Source organism: Microcaecilia unicolor, chromosome 4 (assembly GCF_901765095.1).
Source record: "Microcaecilia unicolor chromosome 4, aMicUni1.1, whole genome shotgun sequence".
In the NCBI taxonomy this organism is placed as follows: domain Eukaryota; kingdom Metazoa; phylum Chordata; class Amphibia; order Gymnophiona; family Siphonopidae; genus Microcaecilia; species Microcaecilia unicolor.
This window is the reverse complement of record NC_044034.1, coordinates 43,225,498-43,250,924: the sequence shown is the minus strand read 5'-3', so window position 1 is coordinate 43,250,924 and position 25,427 is coordinate 43,225,498. Positions and strand designations below refer to the sequence as shown.

The following is a 25,427-nucleotide window of genomic DNA, read 5'->3' as shown; positions in this document are numbered from 1 at the left end:
ATAATTTTCTCTTTTGAACTCCTAATCTGTTTCCTTCTTATAATACTCTACGTGGATTTTATTGAAGATTAAATTTTACTGTAATTCCTTCAAATGCTTAGCTAGAGGGTAACTGATTTATAAAAATATAGAAGTTCTATCAGAATTATATTTAATTAAAGTTCTGTTTTCCCTGTAATCTAAAGTTTGAATAGACATGATTTCTGAGAATCAGGTTTGAATGTACAGCAGTTGAGAAGAAAGACTGAAACAGTGCTTAATTAGCAGGTATCCATTTTTAGGCAAGTATCCTGAAAATTAAGAGCATTGAAGATGCATCTTTTAATTTTCCTATATAATAGGAATTATGATTTGTTCATTTTTCTAGCTTATAAATCAGTTCTATATGACTTTGATTGTGGTGGTAGGCAGAACAGTTGTAGATAATTGAGTTTCCAATTTGCCTTTGATGGCTCACTCCACAAAACCCCCAGTTGTGAAATAAAATGCCAGAGTAAGCATGCCAATTACTTACCCATTAGAAAGTATGCTGAAGGAAATGACATTCCCAATGGGCAGCTCTATAAAAGGTCTCTATGCAGCTAAGGCCGCAAAACTGTCGCTAGCAGCAGATACGTGCACAGGTGAGCCCGCCAACAGCCAGAGCAGACCTGGCAGACAGAAATGCCATTAGAAATGACCTGGCAGCCAATGTTATCTGAGCTCCAGACAGCTAAATTTCAGATTGCTGAAATGGTCATTGTCAGCATTACCCGGTTCTGTTGAGGGCCAAACCTGAAAGGTATCCTAAAGATCCAGGACCTACCCAGATAGTTAGGTAAAGTCCTCTGGGAGATATTGCAAGCAGCTTTCCGGCTCTCTCTTTCCTCTCCACCCCCCCCCCTCCCTGGTCTGATCCCTAGTGATATCAGTGTAGATAGGTTGTCTCCTACCCTTTTGGGCGCTTAGTTTGCATGTCTTAGGACTGTTGCTCAGGAAGAACAAAGAAACAAGACAAGTGTCTCCTAGAGCTGGGCCTTCAAAAGAATTTACACCTCCTTGGTAATCAGGAGATATCAGATCAGACAAACCAAATTTTACATAGGAAGGTGCTGGGAAAATACTAACTTTCTGCTCTAAAGGCTGCACACTTGTTAAGAGGCCTATTCTTATATAAAATACCTTTTTCCAACCTACACCTGCTTGTTGTCTTATTGTTGTACAACCCCACTGCCCCTGGGAAGTGAATCCAGGACCAAAGAAAGGAATCCAGAACCAGACAAAAGCCAAAGCTTACATCTGGGGGGACCATAGCTGACAGTCGTGACAAAATTGGAGAAGCTGTTTTCCAGTATAGATGAGCAGTTTGACTCAGCTGTCTCCGGTTGATCGATTTTGAGGAAAGATTGAATTTGGAAAGTTATGATACCCTGCCAAGAGTTTATAAGAGTAAATGGGAGAAGAAAATTTCTCTCATCAGAAAATGAGACCAGCATTGAGCTGGATGGGGGAAGGGGCTTCATCAAGATGGTAGTGTGAAGAATTCCACGTGATGTCAACCCTGTTTTTTTGCTTTTGATGGTGAAATAAAGATTAAAATCCCAGGACTATCCACAGGATCCAGTACTGATCCAGTTGCACCACAGCCAGTGGATTCCTTTGTGGTTTGTGGTGCCAAACCTGCTTCAGTGAGCATTTCGGCTGGGAGTAGCTCCTTGGTGGGGAGTTGGCTAACCCCTTCCTCTCCTGAAGATGTTACTCTGTCTCCTGAAGAGAGGAGTGCCACAGCCCATCCGCTACCACTGTCATCTCTGGAGTGTAACATTGGATGAGGTAGCATGAGGAGTTCATGCAAAACCAAGCAGAGTGGGAGGGAGATTTGCGGGGAGATCTTTTGATCACTTTGGGAACTGTACCTAAGGAAACTGGGATGTTGGCATCTGAGATGTTGTTGAGGCTGAAATTCAGTGGCAGGGATGGCTTTGAGAACTGCCATTGATGCTACTACTACTACTTGACATTTCTATAGCGCTTCTAGGGTTATGCAGCGCTGTACAATTTAATAAAAGAGGGCAGTCCCTGCTCAAAGGAGCTTACAGTCTAAAGGATGAAATGACAAGTTGGGGTAGTGCTAGAGCTGAGGTGATTCCCTTGTTGCGACACCAGGTATTTACTTTACTTTAGAGTCTATTGGGGAAGCGATATCTGCTCTTCAAATGAATTTGGACACACAAATTCAAAAACTTTCCTCTCATATAGAATCTGTGATATCTGAGTCATTGACCTTGAAGTCAGAAGTCTCTGATTTTAGAGGAAAAATCAGAAATTTTCGAAGGAAAATTGCAAAGTTTAGAAGCACATGGAGAGACTTAGATGAAGGACAGTAGTGTTAATTTAAGAACTAAGGTGAAGATATTGGAAAATATGGTCAGATGGTCGAATTTGACTGATCAGTTTTCCAAAGGCTTTTCTATTTCCACGTATGATATGTTTAAGAAGGTAACGCCTTGAATCTTTAAAGGTTTCAGAAACTTCCATTCCCCTATGTTCAAAAGTATACTACCTTTGAAGTGCTAAAAAGAACACTTCCTCTTCACCATAACCATCTGGAATGTCTGTGGACCGTGCCGATTTAACAGATTTCCATGAGAGATCACATGTGGAGGTTATGACTCTTGCAACACTATTGGTTCAATTAGCACTGGATTCTGATCGGGAATGGCTTATTAAACTATTTTTAAAAATAGAGATGTGATGTTTATAAACTGTAAGATTTGAATGTTCCTGATGTTTCCTGGGTAACCCAAAAAAAGAGAAGACAATTTCTATTGTTAAGACCTCGAGTGTTGCAGTTGAGAGCTACTTTTGTTTTCTGGTATCTGTGTAGATGTTTTCTTATTCTACAAGTTCGATTTATGTTTTCTTTGATCCAGCACAGTTTTCGGCTTTTGTCTCCAATGGGCACAGAACATAGTCCAATGCCCCTCAGTGATTGAGCATGACTACCCTCTGATATAAGTAGTAGTACACCTCACTAGCTTATTTAAAAGCAAATTTGCATTTTTCTGACAGGTGGCAATGCCCACTTCCAATTGCATCATCCAATCAAAATCAAGGATCTGCCTGAGCCTTGCGAACTCTCCGTCCCACCCCTCTTGATGTAGCTGGATGCAATATAGCCCCTCCCCTTTTGCATAACCCCATCCCTTTCGGTGACATCACAGGAGGTGATATAACTCTGCCTAGGCCATACCTCTTTTGGGTACATTGCAGGAAGTGGGGTCATAACTCCACCTAGGCACCACTCCTTTTTCAAGATGGTGATGAGTACTGGACACCTGTACATCATTAGTCAGGCGTGCACTGTTGTAAAAGAGGCTATGAAGACATTAATGTTACCTGAGAGCACACAGAGCTCCTTCGTTAGCTTCAGGTGACTCAAGCTGTGTCATTGTCTATATGATCGGTCAATGACATGGCATGTTTGGGTGAAAACAGGTACATGGACAACTCATCGGGGTCTCTCTGAATGCTTGTGGTAGGTAGATTTCTTCTTTGACCAAGCTTCTCCCACAAAGAGTTTAAGAATAATTTTACAATTTGTCATTTTGCAGGGTTCACGGTTATCTGATCAACGCGTAAAAGCCCACTTCCTTTCTGATAGAAATCATCTATGTACCTGCTTAATGTTTACCATCAGTACTTCACTGAGGAAACTCCAATTCTATGGTACACCATGTCTCCACCAGGGCTCTCTCACCATCATTGTGGGTGCATTTCTCCCGCCGGCTCACCTCGACACACAGGTGATACGATGGAAACATGAGCTTTCTGTGTAGCCTGATGGGTAATACGGAGAAAAAGAGCAGACGTGGGGGGTACACCTTAGCTCGATGAGATATTATAGAGATTGCAAGACTGTATAAGTTGTATGAAGCATTGTTTGGAATTATGACAAACAACATTAGAACGTACTTATAGGGCAGGAAGAGTGGGACCTGGTGCAATGATGGTATAAGTTTGAAGTGTTATGTGCTGGTACTGTGGTATGCGGTGGTTTGGCACTTCACATACACTGAGCACTATTCACAAATGTTATAAATAATTTTAGAGTTACAACTGGTATGAAATTTGGGTTAAAAAAAACTTGCCACAAAAAACAAAAGAAACATTGGTGCATGTTGGTAAAAAACAAAACAAAACTGAAAGCAGCAAGGCATACAGCAAATTGGGGCTCGGATAATAATAATAGTGCTGATCTTATTACTACCACAGCCAATCCTCATTCTGCATCCCACGGATGTTAGCAGATTGAGACACTGTAAAGAGCGATGAGTTTCTATGCTTTAGTCAATTTATTACATTCTGAAGCTTTGCACTTCTAACCTCATAATTTTCAAAACACTAGTACTACGTTGATCACAGTTGAAATATTAGCTTTGCTGTTAAAACACTGTATATACAGAGCCTGAGCAGTTAAGGTTTGATTTGTTGAAAATCAAAAGTGAAGTGTCTTTTCAGCAAGTAAATTGATGATATTTCAGTGTATTTTATTGAATTTCTTTGTGTACGTGCCATCTTTTAAATGCTGTCATATTAGAGATGCAAACTATTGCTCTGAAATAATAAAGACAGTGCCAGACCTCCAACAGAAGAGTGATAATCAACTTTGTATTGAAAATAAGATCTGAGCTTGTTTATTCAAAAATGTTAATAAAAGAGTAGATTGCCTTCAAATGTAAGCCTTTGCTGTAATGAAATAACCCTTTAAACAATGGACACCAGACGGTAAGTAAAAATAAAAGCCTTCACATGAAGTAGTTTAGGCACAGGGTCCTTGCTATAGTATATACAGGTTTAATTATAGGGTATGATGGAGTATGTAGGAACTTACCAATTCCCCTTAACATTCCCTCACAGAGTCACGTTAAATCCTGTTGTACAGAGCAGAAAGGGTGTGGTTTAGGCAGAAAAATAAAAACTCTGAGCACAGGCAGACAGAGAGGCCCAGGGAAGATGAGAACAGCCTTCCAGCATATGCTTTCACCATACATATGTAAGCCGGAGAAGCTTAATTCAGGTAAGTCAAGTTTTATCTTGGAACTAGAGAATGATGCAGGGACAAAGCTTGCCCCCATTCCTGTGAGCTCTGTCTGATCCCATCCGCAGAAGCCTCAAACAGGCATACATGATTTTAATGATAAGTCTGCAATTTCATTTTGTAATTCTTTCAGTACTGTGAGGGGTATACCGTCTGCTCTGTGTGATTTGCTACTGTAACCTCTACCAGCCAGGGTACCCTCCCTCTCTCATTAGTTCCTGATCTATCTGCTCCATGAAAAACTCAAGACTAGCATCTAGAAACTTCACTTCTCTATCATGTCTAGATATGACATGTATCCAGTCGATATTAGGTAATTGAAATCTCCCATTATTATTGTGTAACCAAATTTGTTAGATTAATTCAATTATTCAGCCCTGAAGATAGATGAATATTAATTCACAGTTCAATACTATTTAACTTTGAAATACCTCTCACTCACATTAGAAAAAAATAAAATCAAATTATACAATGAGAAGGGAAAAATGTCCACCAGACACACTAAAGGAGAAGCAGAAATTCATCTATTGTTAAAAAATTAAATTTCCAACTTCTATACTCTCTGCCCCGCCTTCTCCAGCACGGGTCCAGCTGTACCCCCCCCCCCCCCCCCCCCCCCCACACACACACACACTCTGGGGCCTTCCCTCCTTCGGCTCCTGCCTTCTGCTGTAACTACCTGTTTCACAAAACAGGAAGTAGCATCAGAAGGCGGGAGTTAGCAGAGGAGGAAAGGCCCAGGAGCAGGCCTATGGGAAATCTCCTTGCTTCGTGACAGGGAGGAAGGTAAGGGAGGGAAGAACAAAGGAAAGAGGGAGGGAGAAGACGCCAGACCCGCTTTAATCTCGTTTTTTATTTTTTACCTCAGGAGCAAGGCTTTTTACCGCTCCCACGGGACAATAAAGAGGTTTGTTCCCGCATCTGCAGTAAACCTTGGTAAACAAAAGTACCACGGTTTACTGCAGATTACTGCAGGTCCCCATCCCCGTATCATTCTCTGCTTGGAACTTTGTTAAATTCTAATCGTTGAAGCCAACCAGAGCCAGGCCTATTTTGGCTAACCATGAAGACAGACTAGTACACCCTGAGACTGGGATCCTGTCAGGGACAGGGCTACAGGAAGATTATTGTTGAATCCAAGAGACTTTTCTTCTTAAATCTGTGAAGGAAGCAAGTTTTAATATTCTTTTGAGTGTAAATAGTATTTTGATTTACTTTCACCTTTGAGTGTCTGTGAGACTCTCCTGTACCCTTGCTCATGATGCTACATAGGGATATTGGTCTTTTTTAAATATATATATAACACATCTGTGCAAGAATTTTGGCAGCCCTAGTTGTATGTTTTGCCAAATCACTTAAATAACAAAAACTGATATAACATTGAGATGCTCTCCCATTGTAGGGAAAAAAGCAAGAAACCAAAGGAGCAGTGGCAGCCCACTAACCTGATACATGGTAGAATTTGCTCAAACTATTGCAGAAATGAGTCAAACCAATCAAAACACACAAACTCTAAACAAATATCAGGGGGGTATATATATATATATATATATAAACATATTAAAAGTCTATCAAAACAGAGAAAACTGATATTTTGATAGTTTTCAACTTTGGGTTTTTTAAAGTGCAAAAATACAAGTATTTTTTTTAAATGTCCATTATTTAAAAAAATTGTGATTGCTGCCACAGCTGGAAATTGTGCATCATGTGCAGTTAATTAACTGAGGAAAGGGGGAGTAGGAGGAGTAGGCTCTTGAACAACACCAGTAGGCGACGTAGATAGGAACAATCTCTTTATTAAATTATACACTCGACTCAACACAGCCGTGTTTCGGCGCTACAGACGCCTTCTTCAGGAGTCAATCAAAGAAGGATGACATCTTGTGATATATAAATATACGAATATTAAGCTCAAAGAGAATGAAAGCAAGGCTTCTGCTACAATTGTAATCCACTGCCGATGCAGGAAAAAAGCTCAGCGTATTCAATTGCACTTCTGTGAAGTCAAAAAGTCAGAAGATGTCATCCTTCTTTGATTGACTCCTGAAGAAGGCGTCTGTAGCGCCGAAACACGGCTGTGTTGAGTCGAGTGTATAATTTAATAAAGAGATTGTTCCTATCTACGTCGCCTACTGGTGTTGTTCAAGAGCCTACTCCTCCTACTCCCCCTTTCCTCAGATTCTACTTTTCGTAGGAATTTGTGTACCTCCACCCTTGTGGTGGTTTGGCTTGCAGTTAATTAACTGCACATGATGACAGCAATTATGGGGAACACAGCTTTTGTCTTGATCGCCAACTTTATATCCAAAATATAGCTCATAGGCCGCCTTCATCGATGAAGTTAAGGTGGTTCTTTGCGCCTTTACACAGAACTCATTGCGAATGTAGCAGAAAGTATCAGCATAATTAATACATTTCTGCAATATTTTCAGTTTAATTAACCATCAGGTCATGCAATAACTAGCTGTTCATCAACTTCTGGAAGCAAGGCATAAAAATAGGACGGGTCATAATATATTTAAACTGAACGGCGTTCATTTACCAGTGAAATGGATATGGGTCAAAACAAATTTCTGTAAATGTCTCAAAAACCATACATTATTTGATGCCATTTCTGTAATCAGCATCCAAAAATCTAGAAGAAACACCCAATCTTATTACAGAAACAATAATCATGTTGTCCAGTGTTTTCAATAATAATTAAGGGGGCCGTTTACTAAGCTATGGTAAAAAGTGACCTTAGTGTGTCCTTGCGTGTTTTTTGCCGCCATTTTTTTTTAAATTGCTGCTTGAGCACTTGCCACCACCCATTTTGTAGGCAGTAAGGGCTCCTGCATTATCCATGTGCTTACCTGTTAAGAGTACAGTAATGTAGATGCATTAATTGGGTAGAAAAGGAAAGCCCACTCTCCGCCCATAATATTCCCCCTCAAAAAAATTTTAAATATTTTTTTAGCGCTTAGCACATGCAGATTTCAATAGGATGCCTGGGACTGTCTAGTGGTAATCCATTTTGTGTTGTGTTAGTGCCTAACACAGCTTAGTAAAAGGGGCCCCTAAGTCTGGGGACTGCAACCATTTCAAAATCATCTTCTTTCTTTCTTTCCTGTATGTCTGTCATGTTTAAGTTTTAGGTGTTTCAGATTGTTGGTGTTTGTGTTTTAGATTCTTGATATACCACCTTTCTGTGATGCAACCAAAAGTATCCAACCTCTTTTCAGCTTGAGTTTCTTCATTGACTGAGGGACATTAGATTCTAGGATATTTTTTTATTTAGTTGAATCCATTCTTCCTTCCACCCATACAGTATTTCCTGTGCTTCTGGCTGTCACACAGCCCTACAACATATTAGATCCACCCCTATGGTTAACAGTCATCAAAGTGTTCTTTTCTTCAAATGCTTCACGCACATTTTTTCCAAGTGTATTTTGTGTGGTTGTTGCCCATCAGTTCAATTTTTGTTTCATCAGTCCAAAACAATTTGTTCTAAACCATTAAAGGAGCTCAGGAGTAGAAGTAATCTGACAGAAGCTTATCTGGGCAGAGAGTGGTTAGTAGACTGTCTATTGAGGCAAATTGGCCCAGTCAGGACCTTGACACCAACGAGGTGCAGTCAGTCCCACCTGGGAGGTAGCTGGAAGCTCTGACAAGCCAACCTTCTGCAAAAAGGTGTGGGCCTCCAAAAAAGCCACATATTTGATTTGCTGCTGCCTCAAGTAAGTGATATCCTTAAAGTCTCTCCTTTTTTATAATGTGGTGCTTGATAGTTCTTGAACAAATTCAAGATTTGTATCCTAATAGTGTACCCCTCTGGATTTGTGTGCTGCTAATAGGGATCTGTGCCTTCAGCTGGTAGGAGTGAAAGCAATCTACTATATCGCGTGGCTTGTTGTTTCTCGCTAGGTCTAGGGTCCTGATGAACTCACTCCAGGATTTTATCTGCACATGCCGTGTTCTGGGTTGTTTCTGTCCTAAGAAGTATAGAGCACACATCACACACAATTTGAGCGTAATTTTCTTTTCCTTCCGCTTCAGGGACCCCACCAAAGAAATATTATGGTGGCAGGTCCTATTTTCCAAGTCCTCAAGCTTTTTGCTAAAATAGTCCATAAAAGCCAGATGTTGAGTAGGTCGCTTATCTGTATCTTGCCACCAGTCATTATGTGTCTCCAATAGCTGTTCCTCTTCCTCCAGTACAGACATCAGGTTTACTGGTCTTTAATTTCTCAGATCACACCAGAAATCATTTTTTTTTTTTAAATAAAAATTGACCTTACTTTGGCTACCTTCAGGAAATCACTAAAAACCAACCTCTTCAAAAAGGCCTACCCCAACGACCCTCGTAAACCTCTTCACCCAAAACACAGCATGCCTAATGATCGTACTGGACAACACACAAACTTCATCCCTTCCGACCCTCCACATATACCTCATTCGATCACTATACAACCTTGTATTTGTTATCAACTGACTGGGCAAACGCCTAACGGTACTATGTAAGCCACATTGAGCCTGCAAATAGGTGGGAAAATGTGAGATACAAATGCAACAAATAATAATAATACCTTCCAATCTTCAGGTAACATGAATGATGTTTAATGACAGGTTGCAGATTACCAATAGGACACCTGCAGTTTCACTTTTGAGCTCCTTCAGTACCCTGGGGTGAATACCATCCAGTCTAGGGAATTTGCTGGTCTTTAACTTGTCGATTTGTCTTATTGCAGCTTCCAGGTTCACCAAGATTGCTTTCAGTTCTTCCATATCCTCACCCTTAAATACCATTTTTGGCGCAAAATGCTCCTTTACATTTTCCTCAGTAAAATCCAAAGCAAATAATTCATTTAGTCTCTCTGCCTTGGCCTTGCTATCCCTGAGTGTGCTCCTTTTAGTCCTTAATAGTCTAATGGTCCAACTGACTGTCCCTCACAGGCTTTCTGCTTCTTAGTGGTCTAACAGTCCAGCTGACTGTCCCTTACAGGCTTTCTGCTAGTGTACCAGAAAAAGTTTTTGCTGTAAATTTTTGCCTCTTCAGAAAGGTTCTTTTCAAATTAATTTTTAGCCTTCATCAGTGCCTTGCATCTAACTTGCCAGTGTTTATGCTGCTTCTGGTTTTTTTCATTTTCTAAAAGATGTGTTTTTGGCTCTAGTAGCCTCCTTCACCTCACCTTTTAACTATGCCAACTGTTGTTTGGCCTGCCTGCCCTTTTCTCCTTTTTTGATACGTGGAATACATCTTATTTTGGCTTCTGAGATGGTATTTTTAAACAATGGCACTTATGGGGCTTGTGACGTGTTAAAATAACCAAAGAAAACTCAAAAACCTTCACAATAAACAAGCCACCTCTTTACTAGAAAGCAAATCTAATTTCAAAAAATAAAGGAGGAAAAGCCTCAGTGCAATTAGGTATATTTTGAAAAAAAAACTGTTAAGTGCCAACCAGTCATAGGCAGAAAAATCTCCTTTAACAGTCTTTCATAATAAATATTAAAGCAAAAACATCGACACTGAGCAAATGACTCATCTTAAGCTGCGTCAAAAAAGTGTTTCCTCATACAGGTTCCACGATGGCCAGCGTTTCACCTCTCTGCTTCAGGGACCTGAGGACTCAAAAATTAATCAGGAGGTCCTCTAACATACTGGCTACCATGATCTGTGGAAGGAACATCTGTATGCCTGCTTTATGACTTTTTTTCTCCCTAAAATTGATGTTCTTGCTGCACATAACTGGCCAAAGATGTCCATTGCACCATATATTTTAGAACAGGCTCTACTTTGGCAGATGCTGTTCTAAAATACTAGTGGAGTCGATATCTGATTTCTGATTTGAACATCCTTTTTAAAATGCTGCTTTATTACTGACCCATATAAACTGCATGCATCATTTGATACAAAATCCACATGTTACGTACAAATCAACTTTAACATTTTGAAATGTTATTATACAATTTAAAACAAATGCATCAGTTATCTCTTTGGGAATGGAGAAGAAAAGTCCTTCGTTCCATCACACAGCTGCTGACTATGAATAAATCCTTTATGTATAGAAGACCAAAACATTTACTTTTCAGCATATAAAATATTGATTTTCTTACTCACTAAGCCCAGATTTAACACAGCACTTTATAGGTAATTTTGTTTGTTTGTTTTTCTTGCAGATCATGCACTAATGTTCCCATTAGCGTGCAGAACCCGTGGGAGCATTTACCATCTCCTGTTAGGAGGTGTTATGTATTCCTGTGTTATCCAGTTAACACAAGCTAATCAGAAGATCTTTGTGACTCTGAGCAAGTCACTTTGTCCCAGATACAAACTAAGTACCTGTATATACTGTTCAAATTGCTTTAATAGTAACCACAGAAAGGCGGTCTATCAAATCCCATCCCCTTCTCGTTTCCTTTTCCCATCAGAACACGCTAGCTAGATAACACAAGAACACCCATTCCTGGTCCATACCATGTCCCCTCAGAAACAGAAATTTCCAAAAAAAATAATGCAGGGTTTAGCACATGGAAACAGGGAAAACACAGCAAAATGCTTTAACGAGTTTGTACGATAGCCTGTTTTCGCATCCTAAACGTACATTAAGGGCTTAATTCCCTTTAATAAAAGGGCCCCTAAATTACTTGGATCATAACCTCAGTCAAATGCAGTGATTAAATGAAAATTTGCCACATATTATTTTAACAGTACAGTCATTCAATGGCAAAAGATATGTGCCTTTTATCATGGGTTCTATGATTGCTTTCCAGTGATACTGTCTGGTGCATTCTGTAAGTGGTATCATTTTTACGGCCATGATCTGTTTTAAATTCTGTTTTCCTAAGGGGCTTATTTTCAAAGCACTGACACTTACAAAGTTCTATAGGTTACTATTGGGCTCATTTTCGAAAGAGGACACCCATCTTTCAACATAAATCGGAAAATGGGCGTCCACACAGGGTCGTCCTAATTGGACGTTCCTAACTGCTGTCCGTTGCAGGGACGGCCAAAGTTCAAGGGGGCGTATCGGAGGTGTAGCGAAGACGGGACTTGGGCGTGCCTAACAGGACATCCTCAACCCTTAATCGAAAGAAACAAGGACGTGTCTGACGAACACTTGGATGACTCTACCTGGTCGTGTTTTTGTTATGACCAAGGCACAAAATGGTGCCCGAAATGACCAGATGACCACCGGAGGGAATCAGGGATGACCTCCCCTTACTCCCCCAGTGGTCACTAACCCCCTCCCACCCTCAAAAAAACATCTGTAAAAATATTGATTGCCAGTCTCTATGCCATCCGCAGATGTCATACTCAGGTCCACCACAGCAGTATGCAGGTTCCTGGAACAGTTTTAGTGGGTGCAGTGCACTTCAGGCAGGCAGACCCAGACCTGTCCCCCCCCCTACCGGTTACGTTTGTGAAGGAAACAGCGAGCCCTCCAAAACCCACTGTACCCATATCTAGGTGCCCCCTTCACCCATAAGGGCTATAGTAGTGGTGTGCATAGTGGGTTTTAGGGGGGGTTTGGGGGGCTCAGCAAACGAAGTAAGGGAGCTATGTACCTGGGAGCAATTTATAAAGTCCACTGCAGTGCCCCCTCGGGTGCCCGGTTGGTATCCTGGCATGTCAGGGGGACCAGTGCACTACAAATGCTGGCTTCTCCCATGACCAAATGGCTTGCATTGGGACGTTTCTGAGATGGATGTCCTTGGTTTCGATTATCGCCGAAAATCAGAAACGATCAAGTCTAGGGACGACCGTCTCTAAGGACGACCAAATTTCAGGATTTGCGCGTCACTGACCGTATTATCGAAACGAAAGATGGACGTCCATCTTGTTTCGCAAATACGGGTTTCCCCACCCCTGGATGGGGACATTTTGCGAGGACGTCATCAAAACTTGGACATCCCTGTCGAAAATGCCCCTCCACGTAACTTTATAAGTCTAAATGCTTTTATTTATTAGGATTTATTTACGGCCTTTTTGAAGGAATTCACTCAAGGCAGTGTACAGTAAGAATCCAACATGAGAAATAGACAATTACAGCAGTAAAAATATTCAAATAACAATACAAAGTATGGTATAGTATACTACTTACAATGTCAACACAATACGTAATAGAACATTTTGATTGACAGTGTAGGATATAAGCAAAGATATAGGGGTATGTTTACTAAGGTGCATTAGCGTTTTTAATGCACCTGTAAATTTAAGGTGCGTTAAACGCTAGCATGCCTATACATTTCTATGGGTGCGTTAGCGTTTAATGCACGTACACCATTTACATGCATTAACGCTAACGCGCGCATAGCACCACTTAGGAAACCTAGCCCATAGATGGGTAAGAGAGTAAGAAGAGTTGGAAAGTAAGGTGACTAATTTAAAGAAAATTGCACATGAGATCAGAGAGGTGGTTAAGATATAGATAGGTAAGAGGAGTTAGAAAATAAGGTGACTAATTTAAAGAAAGGTGCACATAAGGTCAGAGAGATGGTTAAATATGATCTCAGCTAAGTCCTGGTTGAAGAGCCAAGCTTTCACTTGCTTCCTGAAGTAGAGATAGTCTTGTGTTCAGTGGAGCCTTTCAGGCAGTGCATTCCAGAGTGTGGGGGCTACTCCAGCGAAGGCTCACGCTAAAAATGCTAGAGCGCCTACAGCATAGCTTATTAAACAGGGCCTTTAGTTTGAACACTTTGGGCCAGATTCTGTAAATAGCATCTAAAATCTAGATGTGTCCAATTAACGTGCCTAGCGCTATTCTATATAACGTGCCTAAAGTTAGATGTGGTGTATAGCATAGGACCGGGGAATACACCTACATTTAGCCGCGGCCATTTATACCACTGAAAACCTGGTGTAAATACCCACACCTAAGTGTAGGCACATTCCCCCGAATTTTATAACCATGCACATAAATTTGAGTAATGCGCCTGATGTGCCCACACTCCTTCCATGGCCACGCCCCCTTTCCAGCTACGCAGTCCTCTTCTTAGAATATGCCTAAAAAGAAATGTGAGTAAATTCCAGTTATTGCCAGTGAGTGATGATAATTGGATGTTATTGGCCAATTATCACTGGCTCATTACCCAATTGAGTAGTGCGCGTAAATTGGCAACATGCACAATTTAATGCATGCTACTTGCCGCACGTTATGTGGAATCTGGCCCTTTGCGTCTGTGGTCTGTCGTGCTAGTCTATTGGAGAGCTTGCCTGAACACATTATGCCAGAGAAAATAACCACAATTCTGTTTTTCTATGCTCTTGGGTTGGTGCTATTAAAGAAGAGTGTCTTAAAACATCTTTTCTTCATTTATATTTCAGTATATGATTGAATAATCAGTGCATTAAAGAGTTGAGAAGAGCTGCAATTTTACTATAATCATTTGCAGAAAATAATACTGAACAAAGAAGGAACAGTGAATATTTTTCGATTGTACATTTTACAGTATTAATGTACCATATCTTCCATGCTGCTAAGACTGATGAGTAAATGTTACTGTTTGAAACTGCATAAAAAGTGCGAGACCCTGAGCGAGGGTTTGGGGGGTGGGCTGGTAAATAACACAGCCGGACAAAGAGGTAAAACCAAAATAAGTATCCTCAAGCCTGTTCCTTTCACAGGGCCTGAGATGTAGGCTAGGAAACTTCTGCAGTCCAGTACTTTCAGTTGTAAGCAAGCCTCTGGCAGTAGGTCAAATACAGTGTGTGATAGTTCTTGGTTCTCTGTCGAAGTTCAGGTCTGGCTCCAGCCAACCTTCAAAGCAAAGCTTACAAAGTTCAGTCTGGCAATAACAAATGACTTACCTCAGCCAGGTTGCGATTATGGAACCGTAGCTTCAGCATCATATGCTGGGGATTCAACCCTTCTATCCCTGGGCCTCCTTAACCTCAGCCTGGCCCTGTCATTTATACTCCCAGGTCTGGGCTCCACTCTTCCAGGGTCATTTCCTCCTGGGGCGTGGCCAGTTCTTTTAAGGTGGCCCTGACTATCAGAGGGACTGTTTTTAAGTTGGCCCAGGCTATCGGGGGACTTTTCCTAAGGGTAAGGGGCAGTGTTCTGTAAACCTCTTCACAAAAGATAGTTTGAAAATGCAGATGTTGTGGCCTTCAGTTTCACACATAGAGGCTCACGTTACTGAGACACACTTTACCTTGTCTGACCCTGAGTTCCAATGTGCTTAAGTGTGTATGGAAGAAAGAGAAATGTACCATTGTGTCATGATACAAGTGTTCACTTTTCAACCTGTTGTTTCCAGGTTGCCATTGTAGAAATAAATAAATAAATAAACTTTTTTTTTTTTTTTAAAAAGGGGAAATTGGCCTTTGGCAATAAAACATGTTTGACTGTTTCCCTATTTTGTTAAAAGCAGCCTGTAGCTAGGATTCTCATGTGAGAGGACCACATATCATGCCTGCCCTCAGAAACAGTGAAGTTACTTATCTGTTGCAGCTTAGATGGGAAGTTATCAGTGTGGGTTACCGTTAAGATGAGTTATTTTGCTGTTAACCTGGGTTATTAGTAACTAGGTCTCATTGCATAAAATAGGACCTGTACTAAAATAGCATGGGTTGTGGTAATATAACCCTTCTTAATGGTGGCCCATGTTGATAATTCCCCCACCCCCCTTGGTCTGCAAATACCCACTTAACTTACGTAGCACATATTTGCAAGGAGGGCGTACACATGGGCAGGGTTCATACATGGGTAGCTTCTACAGTTCTTTAAGTTATGCACATATGCCCAGTATTTCAGCACCAACACTTAACACCTGCTCTATGAATGGAGTAAGTGCTTGTGCCTAAATGTTAAGCATGCATATACCTGGTTAGGCTAGTATTATATATATATATATATATATATATATATATATATATAAAAGAGAATAGACTCCTAAGAGACACCCCTTTATCGAATGCTCTTTTAGAGTAATTTCATAAAGCATTTTCTGCATGTATTGAATGTTTTACACAAGGTGCTGTGGCTACCTACATGCACTTAAGCTTGATCAAGACAGCCTGTAGGAGTTCCTGGGGTATAGTTTGGACAGAACAGGGGTAAAATACTAGGACTAGGGGGGTATGCAATGAAGCTACAAAGTAGTAAATTTAATATGAATCGGAGAAAATATTTCTTCACTCAACGTGTAATTAAACCCTGGAATTCGTTGCCAGAGAATGTGGTAAAGGCGGTTAGCTTAGCGGAGTTTAAAAAAGGTCTAGACGGCTTCCTAAAGGAAAAGTCCATAGATCATTATTAAATTGACTTGGGGAAAATCCACTGCTTATTTCTGGGATAAACAGCATAAAATATATTGAACTTTTTTGGGGTCTTGCCAGGTATTTGTGACCTGGATTGGCCACTGTTGGAAACAGGATGCTGGGCTTGATGGAACTTTGGTCTGTCCCAGTGTGGCAATACTTATGTACTAAAATTGCAACATATGTATATGTTTTGTAAAATATATGGGTACATGCATGTTGTGCCCACTTTTATACCTTCTGAGCATGGGTGTCCTAATAGGGGTAGTGCTGGGTGCCTGTGTTATGTGCCTTAATAAAATAGGTTTTTTGTTTTTTTTTTAAATATTTTACTTAGCCACCCTGGTATGAAGCTATTCCCGGTCCCCCACCATGTCTAGCTTCTCAAAAACGGGACGTTTCTAGAGATGTGATAAGGTTGCTGGTAGGGGGGAATGTACACATTTATAAACTTTTAACATAGATGTTTGTGTTTTCTTGCATATAGTTCATCTGCCAATATTTTGTAGTGCATGTTGTGATAAATATTTGAAAAGAAACCGCCTGGGTAGTTTCTCTAGGAAAATTCAGTATGAGTCAGGATGGTACAAAATTACCTATGTATCTTGCTGCTAGGCATCTTAGGGAAAAATGTCTCCTGTTAAGTTTGTTGATCCACTGTGTTTCTTCGGCTGAAAATAAATTATTAAGGTTTAAATGCAGAGGAGTTGTATCTATGTTAGATGTCTCTGTAGTGATGCATGGAATATTTCCATGGGTTTTGTATCACTGTGCCCGTTATACACATTATGCTTCTAATGCTGAAAGATTGCCACTGTGTGAGGAGATTAATATATGAATGCAGATGTGCGCCCAGATGGACATCTTCCTCTGAATCTGGCTATCTTTTATGTGCAGATGTATCTTAGGATTATATATGTTTTATTAGGGTAAGCTTTTTATCTAAGCAGACAAAAAAAAGCCAGCTGTGCTTTTCATTATGAACTACAGTTCTATTAATCATAGCTAACTAAACTACCTGCTTTCCATTATTTGAGTTTTGTGAAAAAAAAAAAAACATTTACAAAGTTCTTCATTCTTTCTGACTCTGAGCACACGTGTGTAGCATGTATCACCTGCTAGGCACAGTTTTTCAGCAATCACTGTTCAGCCATCTATCCCCCCTTCAATCCGTTCAGAACGCTGCCGCACGTCTTATATTCCGCCAGAACCGATATACTCATATCACCCCTCTCTCCTCAAGTCACTTCACTGGCTTCCGATCAGATATCGCATACAATTCAAGCTCCTCCTCCTTACCTACAAATGCACTCAGTCTGCGGCTCTTCACTACCTCTCCACCCTCATCTCCCCCTATGTTCCCGCCCGTAACCTCCGCTCACAGGACAAAGCCCTTCTCTCAGTACCCTTCTCCACCACTGCCAACTCCAGGCTCCGCTCATTCTGCCTTGCCTCACCCTATGCCTGGAACAATCTTCCTTTACCCATACGCCATGCCCCCTCCCTACCCATCTTCAAATCTCTGCTTAAAACTCACCTCTTCAATGCTGCCTTCGGTGCCTAACCGCCTGAGAAATATAGAATGCCCCAATCTATCCACCCTATCAGATTAACTGTTCACTCGTCCTCTAGATTGTACACCTGTCTTTAGATTGTTCTCTTGTCTTTTAGATTGTAAGCTCTTTGAGCAGGGACTGTCCTTCTATGTTTAAATTGTACAGCGCTGCGTAACCCTAGTAGCGCTTTAAAAATGTTAGTTAATGTTAGTTAGTTAGTAGAACACCTTGTGCTGACCTCTGAGGCAGTATCCTGCTAACCTGTAAGATAAGTGCCAGTAGTTAATAAAGTAGAAGGTGGCCAAGCAAATAAGTTGGTAGGGGAACACCCTTTAATCTGGCTTGGTTGTTCAATAAAAAGAAAGACCTGCAGCTTGTGGCACTGTTTCTTTTACTTTGCTACTGATGGAGTAAAGCTGCACCTCCTCTATTCCTTAGGACAGTGGTTTACTCTAGATTTTTCCCATGCTAATCTTACTACTAATGCAATAAGAAATATTAGCATGAGAAAATCGACACGAAACCACTGCGCTAAAGCGTAGTGCAGCTGGCATGCAAAACATATGCAGATTGCCCCTTAAGAAATTGTTAAAAAGAAAAACACAAAAGGCAACAGTCTACTTGCTACATAAAAGTCTGTTATAAAAAGTAGACCGATACACATATATAAAAACAAAGAAATAATTTATTCAAACCAAGATAAAAGCAGTACCCGACGTGGCCACGTTTCGCCCTCAGGCTGCGTCGAAAAAAGCTGCGCTTGTCAACAGACACTGCTCTGTTGCACTTTGATCCAGAGCAGTGTCTGTTGACAAGCACAGCTTTTTTTGAAGGGGTGTGTTGATCACCCCTGATTTTTAGTTTTACCCCTGACACAGCCTGAGGGCGAAACGTAGCCACGTCGGGTACTGCTTTTATCTTGGTTTGAATAAATTATTTCTTTGTTTTTATATATGTGTATCGGTCTACTTTTTATAACAGACCTTAAGAAATTGTTACTGATGTTTAAAAAATGTGCTAAAATCTAGCATGTGTGGGTGTTTTTTCTCTTTCTTTTAGGCACTGACAGGCAGATGATCAAAAGCAAACGCCGACGCTAGAGGCTGTTAGCGCCGGTGTTTGCTACCTCCCCATGATCAGAGCCCTTGAGAGCGTGAAACAATGTGCTCGAGGGCTCTTAGTGCAAGTAGCATGCAAATGCATGCTAATCAGCGCTTAACGCATTCATCCCCAATGATCAGTGTCCAGCACACCAAAGATTGGGTCGCTGGCCGCGACAAACCCTACGCCAGCTCTGAGCTGGCGTTAGGGTTTGCAGATCATTGGGGAGAAATGGTGAGCCCTGTCCAGCATGCATTTGCATGCTGGCAGGCCCCCGTTCCCCCCTACAGCAAACCTGCCAGCGAGGGCAGTTGAGGACGTCCAAAATTTGGACGTTTCTGTGATGGGGCAGTTGAGGACGTCCAAAATTTGGACGTTTCTGCAGTGGGCAGTTAAGGACATCCAAAATTGGATGTTTCCGTGAGAAAGATGTCTTTCTCATAGAAACATCCAATTTTGGACGTCCTTAACTGCCCATTGCAGAAACGTCCAAATTTTGGACGTCCTCAACTGCCCTGTTGCTATACCTCCGACACCCCCCTTGAAATTTGGCCGTCCCTGCAGCAGGGCAGTTGAGGACGTCCATCTTCCGATTTAAAGATGGGCGTCCTTCTCTTTTCATTGGTCTCCAGCCCAGACCTGTCAAACAAGTGCGGGAGGATTGTGCTGAGCACATTCTCAGGCACAATTCTCCCGCACTGCTACCCCTTAATCAGAGATAATTGCGCTGCTTAAATTTGCATGTATTATCTCTGATCATAGGTCTAATAGCGCCCCGCGCTGTTCCAACGCTATTTTAGTTTGGAACAGCGCGGGGCTTTTGATAATCTGCCTGCCAATCTTTACACCAGCTCAGGGATGCATCTGGGAGCAAAAGGGTCATTTGAGATAAAGGGGTCCTTTTACTAAGGTGCACTAACACATTTAGGAATGTAATGGCTGTCTTATTATTTAGTGCATCGTAATCATTAGTGTGTGCTAAATCTATTAGTGCACCTTAGTAAAAAGGACCCCAAAGTGTGGCACTTCACCTCTGCTAGCCACAGATCCCTGGTGGCCCAAGAGGATACCTGGATTCTCCCTCCAACCCCGCCCCAGATCCTTAACCTACCTCCTCTAGTGTACCTAGGGTGGAGTGGTGGGGGTGGCGGCGAGGGAGTGCGCGGAGCAGGTGCGCTGTTGGTTCTGTCGGTCCTTTGCCCTGGAACAGGAAGTTGACATCTGAGGGCACAGGGACCGTCAGAGCCTACAGTGCATGCCTGCTCCACGCACCCCCTTGCTGGGAGGAGGGGGTGTGCTCGTGCTTTGCCCCATGTGCCATATAAGGTAGGTACACCACTGCCTACCTCCAAATATTGGAAAGCAGGAGCAAGGCCCTCTCACTTCTGCCTCTGGTGCTGTCATTTTCCCACTGGGCCACCAGGGAAACTTTACAGGTTATGGCTGCGGCGTGGGTGGGTGTGTGTGTAAGATGAAGTCTAGAAAACTGTTGTTTTTTTAAATTGTCTTTCTTCTTGTCTGCATATGAGCCAGTCCCTATTCCCACACCGACAGGAAGGGACTCATTTTATTCTTGATGCAGCAAAGAGCTGCCTATTACTGCAGTGGTGTGCCCTGGTTTTTCTGATAGTGCACGCTTTCTAACACTGAGGTGATTTGAATGGCCTTAGTTTATTGTATGAGAGGTAATTTTTTTTTTTTTAATGCTTGTGTTAGAATTTTGACTGCTGACGCTTAATGAGGTGTTCTAATGCATCCCTTACTGCATTGAAGCCAAAGCTGTTAACGTCTGCCACACCAGTAACTGTATTCTTGCACTTTACTAAACATAGAGGCATATTTTCAAAGCTCTTAGACTTACAAAGTTTCATAGTAATCTTTGGAATTTTGTCAGTGTAAGTGCTTTGAAAATGAGCTCCATATGCTCTCATTTTCAAAGCACTTAGGGTCCTGTTTACTAAGCTACGCTAGAAGCACATTAGCGTTTTTTTTATCACATGCTAATTTTGTGCATTCGTTAAAAGCGGTAGTGCACCTCGATAAACATGGTCCTTAGACTTACCATAGGTTACTATGGAACTTTGTAAGTCTAAGCGCTTTGAAAATGCGCCATTCAAAGTTAAAAAATAAAAAAAAAACCGTTACACAAGCAGCAGAATAAGAATCATCAAGGGGCGATAATCTGGAGGTGATAGGTGACAAGAGAGGGAGAGAAACTGAACAAGAAATGGAAATACATGAGATAGGAAAGGGACACTGCATGAGGTAGCACTCTGCCATGCAATGAGAAAGCATATAGGCAGGAGGAAAGAAATGGGAAGGATAGGAAAAATAGAGCAGGAGAGAGAAGAAAGCAATGAAAAGTGAAAGACAACTGAACAGTAAATGGGGACAGCTGGTCAAAGCTGCAACCTACTCCTCACTGGCCTCCCACTTAGCCATCTATCCCCCCTTCAATCCGTTCAGAACTCTGCTGCACGTCTTATCTTCCGCCTGGACCGATATACTCATATCACCCCTCTCCTCAAGTCACTTCACTGGCTTCCGATCAGGTACCGCATACAGTTCAAGCTTCTCCTACTAACTTACAAATGCACTCAATCTGCAGCCCCTCCTTGCCTCTCTACCCTCATCTCCCCTTACGTTCCTAGCCGTAACCTCCGCTCTCAAGACAAATCACTCCTTTCAGTACCCTTCTCCACCACCGCCAACTCCAGGCTCCGCCCTTTCTGCCTCGCCTCACCCCATGCTTGGAATAAACTCCCTGAGCCCATACGCCAGGCCCCCTCCCTGCCCCATCTTCAAATCCTTGCTTAAAGCCCACCTCTTCAATGTCGCCTTCAGCACCTAACCACCATACCTCTATTCAGGAAATCTAGACTGCCCCAACTTGACATTTCATCCTTTAGATTGTAAGCTCCTTTGAGCAGGGACTGGCCTTCTTTGTTAAACTATACAGCGCTGCGTAACCCTAGTAGCGTTCTAGAAATGTTAAGTAGTAGTTAAGTAGTAGTACTAAGGAAGAAATAATGAAACAGACACTGAATTATCCAGATAGAGACCAGAAGGTTTGAGCATGATTTGATTTCTTTTTAAACAGCAATTTTAAAATGTGTTTTTTTTAATAAATATGTTTCTTTACATCAAATGTACAATAAGCAAATGTAATTGTCATGTGATTTTCTGCCTTAGCTTGTAGCATCTACTTATAAACTGCTACAAAAATTAAACAGGGTTGATTCTGTTGAACAATTACAAAAACAGTGCTTTTGTTTGCTTAGGTGCCACTGCAGTTTTGATCCCTCGTCTGGATTTGGTGATTTCATTCGTTGGAGCTGTGAGCAGTAGTACATTAGCACTGATCCTGCCACCGTTGGTTAATATAATTACATTTTACAAATTCAACATTAGTCCATGGATTATCCTCAAGGATATCTCTATAGCAGTCCTCGGAGTTGTTGGCTTTATAACTGGAACATATGCTACCGTTGAAGAGATCATTTATCCGGTGGCACAAGCCTTCTCTGCAAACTCCACAGAAAGTTCACCTGAAGCTTATAATGTTACGCATTTTGGAGATGGTTTCAACTAACTGGGGAAGAACAGAGTTGTTCTACTTCAGCAACTGCCTTGGATTATACTTTATTGCAGATCTAGCTTTGACAAACCCTGCAATAAAAAGCGTACCATAACTCAGAATTATTTTCCTGAAGAGCCAGGATATACTTTGTGATACTTTTCCTTCCTCCTTATCCCACTCAATATCACAATATCATTGAAACCTGATAATAATAATAAAAAAAAGAAACCTTTTGTTTTTATGAATATGACCATGTAAAACATCTATGAAAGAAAACACTAGAGGTTATCACAAATGCTAAATTACTATGAAGACTTTTTGACTGGAAATTGAGGACATGTTGGTACAAAAAAAAAAAAAACAACCCAACCTCCAAAGCAATAGGAGCACTTCCGGAAAATTGACCATGTGGCTAGAATCTGGGAGTATGTTTATTTAGGATAAACTACAATTATAGGAAATTTCTGTGGCTTCTCTTAACTGACTATCCTATATTGAAACACTCTAACGCTTTTTTTTCTTTCCAAAAGGGAGTTAAATATCTGAACCAGTATTTGATGGGTCAGTATGGTTCATAGGGATGATTGAAAATTACTGTTCTTGGGTTCTATTTCTTACGTTTGACGGAATACTGTTGCTGCAGAGCAAACATATTTTACCATATAGGGCTAGATTCTATATAGGGTGACTAAAATCTAGGTTTGCCTGATTTATGCACCTAGTGCTATTCTGTAAGTCATGTCTACATGTTGATGCTGTTGATAGAATAGCGCATGGGCCGGATGGATGCACCTAGATTTCGGCTCAGATATTTACGCCAGTGACAAGCTGGTGTAAATGCCTGCTCCTAAATCCTAGGTGTGCTTCCCTGAATCCTGTAGCCATGTGCATAGATTTGATTGATTGCCCCAACACGTCCACACTTTTATTTATTTATTACACAGTTTCTGTACTGCTCTATCAAACTTTATAGGTGGTTTTCAGTTTTCACATTCACAATAAAAACAGATCAATAACAAGACTTGCTCTTCCTTCAAAACAAGCCAAAATCACAGCAAACAACCCTAAGCCTCCAGATCAATACCAAAGGCTTCCCTAAAAAGGAATGCTTTCACACTTTTTCTGAATTAACCATTGTTCTTCAGTAGGCAGGTTTGATCTGGGAGCCAATTCCACAGCCTTGCTCCTTCCGCATAAAACATTCTCAATCTGTGATTTTCCAAATCGTATATATTTTCACAGTAGGTGTATCAAGTAACTTGTTATCAGAGTGAAGGGACCTTTTTGGACAGTAAATTCGTAATGGAGCAGCCAAACTGACAGCCTCATTGTTCAGACACTTATAAATTAGTGTCAGAATCTTAAATTGTGAGCGCCATTTAACTGGCAGCCAATGGAGTTTCATCAGAACTGGGGTGGTATGGTCAAATTTAGCTGTTCTGGTCACTATCCTTGCTGAAGCATTGCCATGCCCCCTTTTTGGCTGTGCGTGCTAGAATGTACGTGTGCTTCTTTTTAGAATATACCTAAAAAGATGTGCATCTGAATTCCAATTAGTGTTGATAATTGGTCATTATCAGCCAATTATCAACTCTAATAGGCTTGTTAACTAATTGAGTAGCGTGCATAAATTGGCCACACAATAACACTTTAACATGCGCTACTTGGTGCCCCATATATAGAATCCGGGGAATAAGAACATAAGAATAGCCAGACTAGGTCAGATCAGTGGTCCATCTAGTCCAGTATCCTGCTTCCAGCAGTGGCTATTTCAGGCCACAAGTACCTGACAGAATCCCAAATAGTAACAAGGTTCATGCTACTGATCCCCTCCCTCTCTACCTCAGCCTACACGGTCAACTATAAAATGCAGTTTATGTTTAGATGAATGCAGTAGCCTCTGCAAGCCTTTGAAAATGTAACTTAAGGCCTCTAACATACTGAAGAGTATAATTGCTTTTCCAAGTGTAATAGGCATTGTGCACTTTATTGATTTAGCACTTTTAGGGGTAGCTTTTGGAAGGAATTTTTCCCCATAAAACCTGTTGCATATGCGTGAAAGGCCTATTTTATACCAGTTGGAAAAGAGCACATGGTGACAAAAACGTGCACTTTTCTGTGACCACAGATTAGATGTGTTCTGGAGAGGATTTTGAGCAGTGTGCAAGATGGAGTTGTGAAGCACATGCATAGATTATAAAACACTCACCTATTCGTGTCCTTCAGCTGCATATATTGACACAGTGCAGGAGCTCATGTAAACTTTCTTGGCTGCATTTTAGCTGCAATTGCAGCCTAGTTTTGTATTAGTTGTCTACTTGGCTTGTAAACCTAGGTAAATTGTTATACTGCATCACAAAATATGTGCTAATTTCTTTATAGACACATTATTTCACTCCTCCCTTAAAAAAATTCCCTGAAATATAAGGTGGTGGTAAGATTTTACAATAATGTTTATAGGTCAGGTATGCACTGTCTGATTTGCATTTCATAGTGTCTACTGTTGGTGTATACAATAAAGTTTTCATAAAATATCAGGACACTGTAGTACGTTAGCTTTATTATGATTTGTTTGCAATGCAAATTTGTTTATCTAGCAAAACAGAAACAAACAGCTTTCAATAGTAAACTTAGAATGAAAATCTGAGGCATATTAAAAGTAAAATGTTAAGTGCTAGTTGTGGCAATTCCTGTTCTTATCATTTATGAATCTGATATACCGTCTCTTTCGAGCGTGCATCAAGATGGTTTACATACAGTTGTACAGGTACTTGCACTGTCCCTAATGGGCTCACAATCTAAGTAGTATATTGTACCTGGGGCAATGCAGGGCTAAGTGGTTTGCCCAAGGTTCCCACGGAGCTG

At 41.1% G+C, this 25,427-nt stretch overlaps 1 protein-coding gene across 8 annotated transcripts in view; it reads left to right on the top strand.

Moving 5' to 3' along the window:
- SLC36A4 (solute carrier family 36 member 4) overlaps positions 1–24,307 on the top strand; it is a 121,061-nt gene extending 96,754 nt beyond the window's left edge. For 7 of the 8 annotated variants that reach the window (XM_030200173.1, XM_030200172.1, XM_030200170.1 and 4 more), the window contains one exon: positions 22,264–24,307. In XM_030200173.1, the coding sequence (XP_030056033.1) occupies positions 22,264–22,574 (311 nt within the window). In that variant the 3' untranslated portion in view covers positions 22,575–24,307. Of the gene's footprint in view, positions 1–16,662; positions 16,725–22,263 lie in introns of those variants that run through there. The other variant, XM_030200176.1, reaches the window with a different exon arrangement.
- The last annotated feature ends 1,120 nt before the right edge of the window (positions 24,308–25,427 follow it).